This window comes from Hemiscyllium ocellatum, chromosome 18, assembly GCF_020745735.1.
Source record: "Hemiscyllium ocellatum isolate sHemOce1 chromosome 18, sHemOce1.pat.X.cur, whole genome shotgun sequence".
In the NCBI taxonomy this organism is placed as follows: domain Eukaryota; kingdom Metazoa; phylum Chordata; class Chondrichthyes; order Orectolobiformes; family Hemiscylliidae; genus Hemiscyllium; species Hemiscyllium ocellatum.
The window spans coordinates 49,230,614-49,245,882 of record NC_083418.1 but is presented as its reverse complement, the minus strand read 5'-3'; the positions used below and the strand labels follow the sequence as shown (position 1 = coordinate 49,245,882).

At 37.8% G+C, this 15,269-nt stretch overlaps 1 protein-coding gene across 4 annotated transcripts in view; it reads right to left on the bottom strand.

Annotated features, from left to right (window-relative positions):
- The window catches only part of LOC132824446 (nucleobindin-2-like), a 75,044-nt gene that overhangs the window by 52,739 nt on the left and 7,036 nt on the right, over positions 1–15,269 (bottom strand). For all 4 annotated transcript variants that reach the window (XM_060838953.1, XM_060838954.1, XM_060838956.1 and 1 more), the window contains exon 2: positions 13,041–13,178. In XM_060838953.1, coding sequence (XP_060694936.1) covers positions 13,041–13,178 — 138 coding nt within the window. The remainder of the gene's footprint in view (positions 1–13,040; positions 13,179–15,269) is intronic.

The following is a 15,269-nucleotide window of genomic DNA, read 5'->3' as shown; positions in this document are numbered from 1 at the left end:
TAATAATGGATCTTTCATGGATTGAAATAGTTTCAAAGAAAAATGAAAAACCATGGACTTAAGACAGTCACATTGTTGGACTGACCAAGTTAATCAATCCAATGCAAGATGATCAGACAATCAGAACCAAAAGTAACATTTTATCAAAAGTCATTGAAACTCTAAAGCATGAGGAACCACAGTTTTCTTTTGTTGATTTACACCTTTCTGAAAGGATGACATATTGAGATGAAAGTCACCTGCAGATAATGCAACTTAAAACAAAACAAGTAATAAAGTAATGATATTAGGCATAGGATGCATAAGTGAAATCTTTTTCAGGCAAAAGAGCAGAGAGAAAAACATTGATTTGTAACAATGGAACTGAAAGACACCCACACCCGATCCATTTCTCTCAGCCTCTCAAAATAACACCCAGTCACAAAACAAATTGGAGAAACATCTATTCACCGACAACTGATGGATATTTATAGATTTTGAAACTGTTGAGTATATATGACATCCGTTAAATCACCATGGTCTCAGGTTAAAATTCAATATCTTTAACTCAAATTACTTTTTAGACTGCACATTCTTTTTCTTTTATAGCCTCTCTTCTTTTGGAACATTATACCTGCGTTTGCATGTCTACGTGAGATCTCACTTAACCACACAATGTTAGGAGATAATAAAACTTCTCTTTCCTTCATTCTGTTGAAGTGTGACATATATGCATAACAAAAGATGAAGAAGACTGTTAATAAAGGAAATTGAGCTCATTTTAGTTTGGTAACCCAATGTCAAACATTTCCAGATTATGCTTAGTAGTTAGAACTGCAGTAAGTGAAATTCCCTTAGCTTTCCTATGTCAATCTTAGAACAGCATCTCTCATTGCACCAATGCAACATTCTCTTTTCCCCATAACACGCCCCTCCCCCCAAGGTTAATGCAAATTATTTTGAATACTCACTAGAAATTAGATTAAAATGATGCCAACTAATGTAATAAATTTCAAATCAAAGAGACATGAATGTTACTCATCTGGAATTTTCAGATGTTGTGTGTTTATGTTCTTTATTACACATCATGAACCAAACGTTATGGAGGTGAACCATAGAAAAATGCACCAAGCACAAACAAGAAAAACTGTAAGCACTTAATTTTACAGACAGATATAACAACATACAACACAACTGAATGAGAAAACTTCGGCTCCATGCATCAAGTCTCATTCATACCATTATATAGCATTTTTCTGAACACACAACCTAAATCAACAAGAGTAGATGCATGTGAACACTAGCCGTTCCAAGTCAAAACATTATCCAGACTTCAACATGCCACCAAAGTCCTGAATTCACCACCTAATAGCATTGTCACCACCTTCTGAAAGCAATCAGGATGTAGTCAATGTCAGTAAATGCAAACTTTGTTGGCATAGTGTACATCCTGGGAATAAATAGAAAAGCAAAATTTTGAATGGGCATACTGGAAACAAAACATCTTGGATTGAGAGTGTAATGATGAACAATAACCATAACACAGAAATAAAACACAACTTCTAAACTACATACAATCACACTCATCATATTGTGTCACTATCAAGGATTTCAGGAAACCATCTTGAATTGTTCTATTCTAAATAAGTGCCAATCAAGTATTTAAATGGGTAAGTCTGAAATAGCGGATAATTGCTAGATCATTTTTGTGAAATATATAAATGTCAACTTTTGAAAGAAGGACATTGTGACTCCATACAGTATAATGTTCTGTTCCCCAGAAAAAACGGTGTCTCTGTGAAGCCACAAAATTTAATTGCTGCTCAATAAACATTGGGTGAGCTTAGCATTTAATTGATTTTTATGGTGTTGGTCACAACACAAGACTCCATTCTCTAGGTTTTTTAAAGTGTTGGTCAGTCTGTCATAAGTTAATCAGTATTCTAATTTTTAATTAAAGTATCTTCAGTTGCACTGCACCTTTATTTCCTGTTTAAAAAAAAGTGGGACACAAGTTTTTTTTACTGACTAAAATTGAATGCTAGACATAAATATTTTATAGTTGAATTAATCTCTCCTGATCATCGGTTCAGTTCCCTATGAGTACAGTAACATCACTATGGTACTATCCTCAAATGATCAAAGCTGAATAATTAATTACTTAAATGCTAACTTGTGACTTATTAAGTGAATGAGCAAAATTCATAGGAATGGTAAGTTGGAAGAGCAGAGACACGAGTTGAAGTGTCACTAAGGCACTTAGGAAAGTTAAACTCATAATTAAATAAACCTGAAATTAAATTTTAGTAACAATAATAGTCACTGTGATATTACCAGATTGTCATAAAAATTCAACCAGTTCAATTGGTGTCTTTCAGAAAAGAAAACCTGACCTCCTTACCTGGTCGGCCTAGATGCAAATCAAGACCCTCAGCAAAATTATCAACTCTTAATTTTCCTCATGAGCAACAGAGCAAGTCACTCAGGTATACAGATGCAGCAAAGGCACACTAAGTCTTGATTCACTCAACTACTAACAAAGCTTTTTCTGAAATTTTCTCCATCCAAAGTAATTTTTAGACATGGCCACTTGATCATGTTCAAGAATAATATTTTGGCAAGTTCAAGCTTTCTCTGTCAACTCAATAAAATCTTCCTCATTTCCATCTAGAGACATGCTAAAATTGGAAGAGGTGTTCTATTCATTTGTCAAACATAAACCTGACAGAGTAATTGTTACAGTATCATTTTCAGCAAAAGCCCCAGGTTCCTTCATCACCATCTCTGTACTGTCCCATAGGAAGGACAGACTGAACATGACCCGATAACAGTTACATTTAACAAGGAAGAAATAGCCTTGAGTGTTCAATATTACCCAAAGTCCCACAAACGTTCATGACATCACATTAAACACTGGCAAGAGAAAGCCCTGTTGATTACCACCTGCCAACTTCCATCAGCTGATGGACCATTACTCCTCCATGTTAAACACCATTTGAAAGAATGAATAAACAGAGACTGTAGTCAAGTGAAGAGATTTCAATAGCTAACACCAAGATTGTTAAAATCATGCTGCTAAAGCACATAGTTGCTGGACTAGATCTCTGGCAGGTGACAAGAAAATGGAAACAAGAGTAAAAAAAAAGCTTGTCATCACCAATCTGACACAGACAATACTGTTAGCAGTGATTACTACACAGTGTTCACACTGAAAATACTTTCCATGTTGCGTGGCGCTATCATTGTATAAAGTAGGATTGATATAGAACAATTTAACATTTCTAAACTTGGTATAAATGAGGCATTGTGGGCACATCAGCAGCAACAGAATTATATTTCAACATAAACTTTAGCCACATGACCTGGCAGAGTCCTCACACTATCATTAACTAACTGATGACCAACCCTGGCTCAATGAGGATTGTAGAAGAGCTTGCAGGACACAGCACCTAATACATCAAGAGAACAAGGTTCCAACAACATGCTGTTAATGGAACTAAGTGATCCCACAACCAACAGTCTCAGTCAAATAACAGTCCGGTTATATTCAATTGTGAATGGTGATGGACAACTGAATTACCAATGTCAAGTATGAAATTGTATGAGCAATGAAGGCTGGGCTGAACTTGAATGTAAAAGACAAGGTGAAGCATTGACAGCCATCAAGAGCCAGAAATGCCAAGTGGCTGGTCTATTCTGATCATTACCTGAAGTTTTCTACACCACTGATGCCAGTCTAGAGTCAATTAGCAATTTAAAAACTACTGAATAGACCGGATATGTTAAAAACTATAGGTACTAACAAAACCATGGCTGCAGAACTAAAGACATACCATGGACGTAGAGATAATTCCAGCCGAGCTGCTGTAGAATTTTCTCAGGTGAGGAGGAACGGAATTGGCTTCTGCCTTTTTGTTCCAACAATTATTTTCCTCTTTTTTTTTGCAAGCAGCTATCACATTTCAATTAAAACAGAATTCACTGGAAAATTAAGGACTCAATTTTCTTTAGTTAAACAGGAATTGTATATCAATCCCAAGAAAACAAGAATAAAAATAATATCAAGCATATTCACAAACAGGTAAAATGTTTAAAAGGGTGTATGTCTGGGTAGAATAAGGGTTATGATACTAAATGATCCCTAGAGTCTTTGAGGTGTTAGCTTGTAAACCTGAAGCCATAGTTGGTTAATTTTTGATTCATATGCACAGCAGCAGACGAATCTGTAGATATCATTGATTTCTTAATGAAAGGTCGTTTGTCTAATTTGCCCTCCCCACCGGTGCTAGATTCAGAAATGAGAAAATAAGCAAGGAGAAAGTTGTCATTCCTGTTGTCACAAAATCATTATTCCTTCTCTCTGCTCTGTTGCTCAAAAACACTGCAGTTCTGTGCGTATTGTGAAGGCCAGCCTCATTGTTTCTCCAAGCAGTTAAGTGACAGACAGCTCTTTCAGCTGGCAATGTGAAATTAGCATGCAGGCTGCTGGATTTTAATGTTTTAGTTAAAAATGGTAATTTCAGTGTACACAGCTTCATTTGCAAAGGTATTCCACATGGATGTCCTGAAACTTTCCTCAATCTGTGGTCAGGTGACTACTCCAATCATTTTGGGATCATATTTCTTCCTTTTTAAAGGATAGTTTGATTCATGAAAGGTGTTAGATCCAACAGGTTGTTAAGCTAATGATGAATATGGACAATTAAATTATAATTTACACAGTCTGTAAATTTGGAATCAACCTAACACAATGAAAAATTGTCCAAATACATCTTGTGCACAATAGGAGAACAATTAAACCAAATTTGACCAATTATTGCATTAGTCTACTCTAAATCAGCAAAGGCCTTTACCTACTAACTGACCCACCAGGATCACTTGGCCCCAAACTCATTGTGGTCGTGGTGCAAACATGGATAAATGGGTGAATTCCAAAAGGTGAGATAAAGGATTCCCCTTGATGTCAAAGCAGCACTTGACTGCAAGATATAACAAGCAAAAGTAAACTTAAAGTAAATCAGAGTAAAATGCTCTATTGGTTGGAGTCCTATTTACACATAGTAAGATGGTTTAAGATTGTTTGAAATCAATCATCTGAGGCTCAGGACATTAGTGCAAGTGCCTGTCCTAGGCCCAACCATTCCCTGTTACTTCAATGGACTATATGCATTGAAGTGTCTCCAGTTGTCTGAGCTCAAATTCACGATTGCAAAGCTCGAGGGGCAGTCTGAAGTCAGTGCAGAACATCAGGAAGGATGATAGTCTCCTAATCACACATTCTGGGATACACATTCTGGTGTCTCAGAACAGGTTGACTGGAAGATATCTATGAGGAGGCAATAGCATGGTAGTATTACTACTTGACTAATAATCCAGAGACCCAAATAATTTTATGGCGACCTGGGTTCAAGTCCAGCCATGGCAGATGGTGGAATTTGAATTCAATTTTAAAAATATGTCTGAAATTAAGAGCTCAATGACAATCATTAAACTACTGCTGATTTTTCTTTAAAAATCTGACTCCCTATCCTTTAGGGAAAGAAATCTCCAAACCTGGTCTGGCTTATACATGACATCAGGTCCACAGCAATGTGATTGATAATCAATTGCTCTTTGCCAATGAGAGATGGGCAATAAATGTTGGTCTAGCTAGTGATGCCCTTTGGGTAAGGTTCATTAGTATTTAATATGAGAAAGACTGTAGAATGCAAGAGTGCAGCAGGTTCCGTGTTCTCATAAGAACCACAAAATGTTAGCATTCTGTTACAGCAAGTAATTAAGAATGAAATTGGAATGTCAGCCTTTATTGTAAAGAGGATTGAGAATGTAAGTAGTAAAGTCGTGCTATTTAGGTAAGGTCTCTCTTTCCCCAGAGTATTGCATAAAGTTTAAAATGAGATGGGTCTGCATTGGAGGTACTTCAGATGATTCACTGGGTTGATTTTTTTTGGGATGAAAGAGTTGTCTCACGAATAAAGGTTGAGTAGTTTTGGCCTATATTCCTTGGACTTTAGAAGAATGAAGTGATCATTTTGAAATGTATCAGATTCTGAGTAGACTTAACAACGTAGAGAAGGAGAGAATGTTTCCTTTGCCAGGAACTGATAATTGGAGAACTCAGTTTCAAAACTGGAGACACCTAATCTTAAATTGGAGAAGAAGAAGAATCTCTTCACTCAAATGTGTCATTAATCGTTGGAATTCTCTTCCACAGAGAGGATGGAGAGTGCATCATTTAACATATTCAAAGTGGAGTTAAATCTACTAAGGAATGAAGGTTTATGAGGGTCAGGCAGGAAAGTGGAGTTAAAGATACAATTAGTCCAGCTATGATCTTAATGAATGGTGTATTCCTGATGAAGGGCTTTTGCCTGAAACGTCGATTTTACTGCTCCTCGGATGCTGTCTGAACTGCTGTGCTTTTCCAGCACCATTCTAATCTAAACTCTGGTTTCCAGCATCTGCAGTCATTGTTTTTACCCATCTTAATGAATGGTGGAGCAGGCTTGAAGGACTGAATAGTCTATTACTGCTCATATGTTCTTCATTCTGTTTTAGGTATTTAGATAACCTCAAATTTATATCTGTATTACTACACAACTGAAAATTACTAAGTTACTTAACACTAAATTTTAGCTAGTGAGCTAGAATATAAATTTGAATGCATTCCAGTTTTTAAAGTTCCCTTACTGTTTTTTTTAAGACTAAAATTACCCAGCACCCTCTAAATTAAACTATTAAATAGCATAACAGTTAAGGAAATGCAAAGGTTTTTTTTGGGAATGCCATTAAAGGTGATAAGTAATCTCTTTTAACCACCTTGTTGAAAGTACCTGCAAAACACTTGTAGGAAATTCAAAAACCTTGGCTCAGCAACGATAAAGGAATGGACAATAAATTGGTTTGTAGACGACACGAGAAGAGTTGGTGTCCCATGCATCTGATGCCCTCATCATGTTCTTGACTGCAGTGCATCTTTTGCTTTGAACACATTGCAGCTGCAAAATGCTGGTGATGGAGGGAATTTTTTTTATATGTTGCTTGATCAGTTGGTTATTCATGCTTATTCCTGGATGATTGTTAATGGCACGTTTTTCATCAAGGCAAGTCTGAGTACTCCATCACTGGATCTTGTAGATGGTGGTCAGATCTTGAAGGCCCAGGTTGTAAGTTACTTGCTGCAGAATACTAAGTGCCTCTCAACCACAGTATTTATACAACTAGATATTAAATAATATTCTGCTTTTCTGTTCCTACTACCAAAAAGGGAAGCACGGTGGCTCATGTGGTTAGCACTGCTGCCTCACAGCATCAGGGTCCCAGGTTTGATTCCAGGCTTGGGCGGCTGTCTGTGTGGAGTTTGCACATACTCCGTGTCTGCGTGGGGTTCCTCCAGGTACTCTGGTTTCCTCCCACAGTCCAAAGATGCGTAGGCCAGGTGAATTGGCCATGCTAAATTGCCCATAGTGATAGGTGCCTTAGTCAGAGGGAAGTGGGCCTGGGTGGGTTACTCTTCAGTGGCTTGGTGTGGACTGGTTGGGCCAAAGGGCCAGTTTCCATACTGTAAGGAATCTAATCTATTCTCATATTTTCACACATTATGCTCCAGCTAAATTCATGCCAACTCACTGTACCTATTTATATCCCAGAGATCCTCAGAGTTCTTATGTAATCAGAATTTGGATACAAGATACTCTGTCCCTTCATCCAAGTCATTAATAGAGATTGCAAATAGGTGCACTCCTATGACCCTGCATTAGTTACAGTTTAACAAACTGAAAACAACTTTCTATTTCCTGTTAGTTAGCCAATTCTTTATCCTTATTTAATATCTTCCACATCATGGTCTGTCATCTTGTGCAGTTATCAAATCCTTCTGAAATCAACATACTGTGCTAGAACTATTAGTTCTCCTTTATCCGCACTGCTTGTTATATTCCCAAAGAACATATAAATGTCTTGAGTTATAGTAGGAGTCATTTTTCTCAGCTCCAGAAGCAGCCAGATGCAAAATACATGCTAAAGCCCTTTCCTTGGTTCCCAATATTAACTCTCATCTCCAAGAAACCAATGTTCTCTTTATGTACTCTTTCTTTTTTTACATTCTCAAACTCTTACTGTTAGATTTTATATATTTGTGCGCTGAAAGTTCATAATATATTATAATAGTATAGAAACTTACATTCTAAAGCAGAAGAAAATGAATTTTAGGTTTCAGTTTTCTGAAGATCTAACTTTGTTTTATTTTGCAAGGTCAGAGTGTCATTTTGAACAGCGATAAAACCATTCCCAAGAGATTGTGATTTTTAGCTAAATTATTATCAGGTAATAATTAGAGATAATTGCAATGGTGTTTTGTAACTTTAGTTTTACAACCCAGAGACAGGGCGCGCTAGGAACTGGTTCATTCAGAGAGAGGTTTGGGCAGCACAGTGGCTCAGTGGTTAGCACTGCTGCCTCGCAGCGCCAGGAACCTGGGTCTGAGTGGAGTATGCACATTCTCCCCATGTCTGCATGGGTTTCCTCTGGGTGATCCAGTTTCCTCCCATAGTCCAAAGATGTGTGGGTTACCTGAATTGGTCATGCTAAATTGCCCATAGTGATAGGTGCATTAGTAGGGAGTAGGTCAATGGGTTTGGGTGGTTTACTTTTTGGAGGGTTGGTGCGGACTTGTTGGGCTGAAGGGCCTGTTTCCACACTATAGATAATCTAATCGTCAATTGCAGCATAGATACTATTCAGAGAAGTCACCACAGAACAGTGAGAGCCAGGTTGGGGAGAAGTCTAGAGTTGCTGAGATGAAATCTCCAGATACAGAAGGAACCCATCTTCACAGGGTATGATAAGCTAAGTTAGCAGCTTGTTTAAGGTCTCAGGGAAAACATTAATTGGAGAAGAGCCGAATGATCTGCTATAGTTCCTGCCTCCCATATGCTCTCCTGTTACTTACTCTGATTAATATAGGAATTGCCCATTAGACCCTACCATCAAAAGATTTAATTAAAGCACAGAAATACAGGTAGCAAAGGCCTCATAGTTCCACACTGGTGCCACTGCCAACTTCGCATTTTTAAAATATTGTTGACAGGCAGCTGAGAGATTTCCAACACTCACTCACTGGCTATCCTTTATGCAGGCAATTTATGCAGATTTCTAACCCAAATTTGATGGGATTCCTTGGCAGAAGGTGGGTCTATTTCAGCATGAAAATAGTGTTTAGATAGATGAGCAGACTAGGCAGACAAGAGATCTCAGCTCAATAGAAGCCCCTCAATCAGAATGTTAGTTAATTATTTTTAAACTGGATCCCAAGAGACTTTAAGCGAGGTTTTGAAATAATGTGAGTGTTTACCAAGTTGCATTACCATAACAATATTACCAGATTTAAGAAGAAGACAGGCCTAACCAAAAATGAGCTGATAAAGTACATTGAATGAGGACCTTCAAGAAAAGGACAGCATCTAGGCTGCAGAAAGAGACTGCAATGAATCTGGACTAGTGGAATCTGGCCAGACTTGTATCTGACAGAGTCTACTTTAAGTTTTATTAAATGTTCATTTCTCAAATGTCTCTGGCTAGGCCAGGATCTATTGCCCATCTCCAATTAAAATGTGGTGAGCTGCTTTCTTGAATTGCGGCAATTCATGTGGGATAGGTACACCCACACTTCTCTCAGGAAGGAGGTTTCAGGAGTGAAGGAATGGCAATATAATTTGACGTCACATTGGTATGCAGCTTGGAGAATGTTCTGCCCTTTTCCATCTAAGTGGCAGTGGTTTTGTCGATTACATAAAAGAATGAGTTGCACAAGAGGCAGAATGATGGAAGCCAGAAAAAAGTGCTACTGCTAAACAAGGAACATCCCTGGGTTAGCTACCTCCTCTAAGATGGGCTCACAAAAAGATAGAAAGACTCTGCAGTGTGGTCCTCCATAAGACTGAAATACAGGAGTAGAAGTAGGCCATACAGCCCAGCTCTGCTCTGCCATTCAATGAGATCACAGTTGATCTGATCATCCTCACCTCCACTTTTCTGTCTTATCCCCATAACCCTGGATTCCGTTATTAATTTAAAATCTATCTCAACCTTCAGTAACTTTAAATGAGCCCCACTTTGACAGCCGTCTACAGGAAAGATTTCAACTGATTCACTCCCCTCAGGAAAAACATTCCTCCTCATCTGTTGGAAATGGGCAACCCATTTGCTCTGGCTCTGGCTTTGGTTTCACTGACAAGGGGAAACAATCTATCTACATCTTCCCTGTCAAGTTGTCTAAGAATCTCACAAGTGTTTCAATGGAGTCATCTATCATTCTTCAACATTTCAATAAGTACGAGCCCAACCTGCTCAACCTCACATCATAAGATTGTCCGTATCAGAGAATCAACCTTGCGAACCTTCTCTGGGCTCCTGAAATGCTAATGGGTCTTTTCTTAGATCAGGGGATGAAAACTGTTTACTGTATTCTAAGAGTGGTCTAACTAGAGTCTTGTATAGTTTCAACAAAACCTCCTTAATTTTATATTCCATTCCCTTTGAAATAAAGGGCATTAGATATCAGTGAGAAAAATGGACTAAGCGCTCATTTAAAACTTGTTAAAAATATCTTTTAAAGATCAACATGCAGCACTTGTATTAATTGGTACTAGAAAGTATTCAAGGGAGGGATCCATGATTATTAATCCAACTGAATGAGAGTTATACAACCAAAACCATTTGAAAACTACTGGCCTCAGCCAGATATATTTACAATTTGCATGTTCAGGCCTTCTTCATACGTGCCTATGATGAGACAGTCATCAAAAAAAGTGATAATTTCCTTCAGAACACTTGGCATCATCTGATCCCAACACACACAGTAAAATTACCAATAGCAGTTGGCACCACTGGGATAATAAGTGCATTTTATTCAAATTAATATTGTCAATGGATTCATGCAACTGCCAACAAAAAACAATTACTTCTAAGAGCAGAGCAGATGTTCCAAACCATAAAGCAAATATTTGCCATTATCTGTATCATTCGCTCAGTCAGAAGCCTAAGTTTGATAATATGCTATATGATAGAAAAGCACAATTGTGTAAGCTATGTTCAATTGAGCAACTGTTTTAAAAAAAAAAGTGCTGGACCCTTCCTTCTCATTTTAATTCTAAAGTGACACATGGTTCAAAAGAAATTGATAACATACTTGAACTTCTCTTCTACCTTTTCAGAGGCAAAACCACAAGCATAAGGAAATAGTTTATTACTTAGATATCAACAGAAATTTCAGACTTTAGAACGTGTGGCTCCAAGAGCATGATTTTGCCTGCAGTCAAAAAAAATTTTGATGTGGCAATGCCTCTTGCAGACTTGTACATCAGTGTTCCCTAGTAAATTTGCTGATCTCCACACTGAAATCCATTTATTCACTTAAAGGAAGCACTCAGCTTAAGGTTCAAAACATCTAGTCATTTGAGACTGCATTATGTCCGGTAGATCCTTTGCCATCTAGTGTAGGTACATATCATTCAAGTGGCAGGAAACATTGCTCATTATGCCTCAGGATGAGTTTAATCAGTAACCATTGCTTCCTACTCCATGGAACAGGGACATATAAGCACACATTGCATAAATTTTGTTCTCTTGTAAATGGTATTTGTTTAAATCTCAAATTATTTTACTCCTCCAAGAACAGATAGACTGTTCACAGCTAATCATTGTTCTTGGTTAACACCACTGGCTTCCACAAAATGAAGATTGATATATGGAGAAGGTGGTCATGTCTGGCCAACTTGATTGACTGTGTTTCTGAAGAGATGTGTGGATGAGGGCAATGAAATCTACTTGGACTTCTGCAAGGCTTTTGATAATGTCCTGCATGAAAATCTGGCAGATAAGTTAAGAACCCATGGGACCCAAGAAAATTTTGTAAATCAGATCTACATTTGGCTGAGGATGATGATTGAGAGATGTTTTTCTGACTGGATATCTGTGTCCAGTGGGATCCCACGGGGTCAATGTCAGGGCCCTTGCTGCTTGTGATTTATCTAAAATTATTTAGAAGTGAATGTAAGATAGTTGATTAATGTGCTTGCCGATGATACAAAAATTGGTGGAGTACTAAATAGACAGGAGGATAGCCTTCTATTACAAAGGATATACTCCAGCTGGTCACATAGACAAATGGAATTCAACCTGGATAAAGGTGAAGTGATGCACTGAGGATCAGAGGCACCTTATTGTGCATGTACACAAGTTCCTTAAGGTATCAAGAAAAGTGAATTAAATGATTAAGAAGGCATAAGATGTGCTTGCCTTTGTTAACTGAGGCAAAGAGTTTAAGAGCAGAGTGATTATGCTGGAATTGTACAAAGTGGCAATTAGGCTTCAGCTGGATTATGCATAGCTCTGGAATCCATGTAAGTGGGATGTGATTGCAGTGGATGGTGCAGAGGAGATTTACCAGCATGTTACTTAGGCTGGAGAGTTCAGTTATGAAGAAAGACTGACAGACTGTGGTTGCTTTCTGAAGAGCAGAGGAGATTGAGACATGACTCTGATGTGTGATATTATGAGGGGCTAGATAAGATGGACAAGAAGAAACCTTTGGAGGGATCAATTACCAGGCAATAGATTTACGATAAAGAACAGTAGGCTTAGACCAGATGTGAAGACATTTTTTTCACACAAGAGTGGTGGGTATTTGGAACTCTCTGCCTTAAAGGTGGTAGAGGCAGAAAACATCATAACACTTAGGTGGTATTTAGATGTACACTTGTGATGCAAAGTCATACAAGGCCATGGGCCAAGTGCTGGAAAATGAAATTTGAATAGTCAGGCGATTTATTTGACTGGTGCAGACACAACATGCCTCAGGGCCTTTTTCTGTGCTGTTGACAATGAGTAAAGGAATAAAGCCTTGCATAACTGAGTGATAATGAATTATTTGTTCATTCACTGTTGTGTTTATACATTTCTCAAAAGTATACAAACCTAAGACCATTATTTCCAATACAGGTACTTCCGAATTTCAAATAATTCTAAATATAAATTGTTTTACTTGCAATTTGAATACTTACTGGACTTTCAACTGTCGCCTGCACTTCTGGTTCTTCTACTTTGGTCACCTTTATCTTATCGATTGGTACAGTTTCAGCAGCAAGAAGGAGACAGAGCAGCAACCAACAGCGAGACAGTGACATACTCTTCCAATGCATCTATAATGTATTAAAAGAAAATTCCTCCTCAATCTCATTTACTCATCCAACTTGAACATTTCAATTAAATCAACCAAGTACTAAAATGGATGCTGTATGATCATGCCTATAACTATGACATGCAATTGTGAATTCAGAAGGCTGACATTAATCTAAAACCCCATGTTGAAACAGGCACACAAAATATGGTTGTTTCTTCCATCAACATAAACATAGTGGCTACTACGGATCTGCCATTTGATTTGATTACACCCTGCTGAAATACCCTGTAAAACAACAGGAAGTTAAAGTGCATTAATAGCCTGAAATAATAAAATAGTAATTTTACAAAACATACTTTTTTTTAAAACAACTATATGATGTGCAAATCCTAAAACCTAAGCATTTATATTGAAAAGTGTTAGAAATACATATAAATTCAACAAAATCTGTTTATTGCTGCATCACTGTTAGCTTACATAAAAAGTAGGTAACTTTATGTAATGGAGTACAGATCTAAACAATATAAATAAGGAAACTCCTAGCCATGGCAACAGACTGATAATAAATGGTTACAATGCTCCTTTGCTGTGGAAAGAGACACAAACATCTCCATTCTTAATCACGAACCAGTAAGCCTCATTAATAACTGTGCCAAGTGAATAACGTTGGAATCTGATGCAACCCAAATTTACTTCTTTAATCTATGGCCTATTCTAATAGAAGAAAAGGACAAGGGAGCTGTCTGATTAGCATCCCATTCCCCAACTTCACCACTGATATGCAGTTTTAGCAGTGTGTACCTTCTACAAAATAAACTACAATAACTCACCAGGGCTACTTGCCAGCACCTTTTAACCTACAATATCTACCACCTAGAACGATAAAGGCAGCAAATGCATGGGAACACCACCACCAAGTCCCACACCATCTTGACTTGGAACCATATTGTTATCCCTTCACTTACACTGGCTCAAAATCCTGAAGCCCTTTTTCTTAACAGCACTCTGGTTGTCCTACACTCCAGTGACAGCAATAGTTCAAGGCAGCAACTCACCATCTTCACCAAGACAATCAAATATGTGCAATAAATGTTAATCTAGCCACCGAAGTCCTCATCTCATAAACAAATAAAAACAACCTACTTCAATGTCACTACAGAATGTGATAAACATCTTCTAGTTGAACAACAGAAAGACCATGGCATCTTCTGCTCCTACTACAAGCTTCCTAACCCTTGGCACTGATTCAGTCCGTTTTGCAAACCATGCCTCAGGCTAAGAGACTATCCACAGACTCCGCATCGTATGTGGTCCTGAATACATTTTGTAACCTCAAACTCCCAAACAAAAATTATCTACTACAGGCACCTTTAACATTGCCTTCCTTTATTCCTAATTTAATCTCTCTTTTGAAGCTCTCCTCCACGTCACTGACACCTTTGGACTCAAGTATTTTAGTGCACTCCCTGCCAGTCTTCCCTATTCTATTAATCTCCACTTACCATCAAAAGTTGTGTAGCTATGTCCTTTAGCTACCACGTTCTGTTCACTGATTGCCACCCCCAAATACTGTAATTTCAATTTCATGTTCAAGTGTTCAAATCACTCAACACCTTACCCTTAACTATCTCTCTACCGTCTCCTCATACCAGCAACACTTACATATTTATGTCTCTGGCCATCTGTGCAGTGTTTCCCAATTCATCCCAAATTCAATAGACATTCTTTCAATAATCAAGATATAACGTTCTAGGATTCCATCTTTTAGGTTTTTCCTCTGTTCATCTTCCTCTTCTCTCTAAGAAATGCTTGCTAAAGCTCTACTTTTTGCAAAGTTTCGGGTCATCATTTGCAATATTTCTATGGTTGACACTTTTTTTTACTCATTATACTTCTCTGAAGCACCCAGAAATGTTATGTTAGAAGTGCTAGATGATAAATTAATATTGCCATCGCTTATGATGCCAAAGTAGAGCATGAATAAATTATTAAAATTTGAACCAGGTTGTCAGTGTAATAGGTAAAAACAATGACTGCAGATGCTGGAAACCAGATTCTTGATTAGTGGTGCTGGAAGAGCACAGCAGTTCAGGCAGCATCCGAGGAGCAG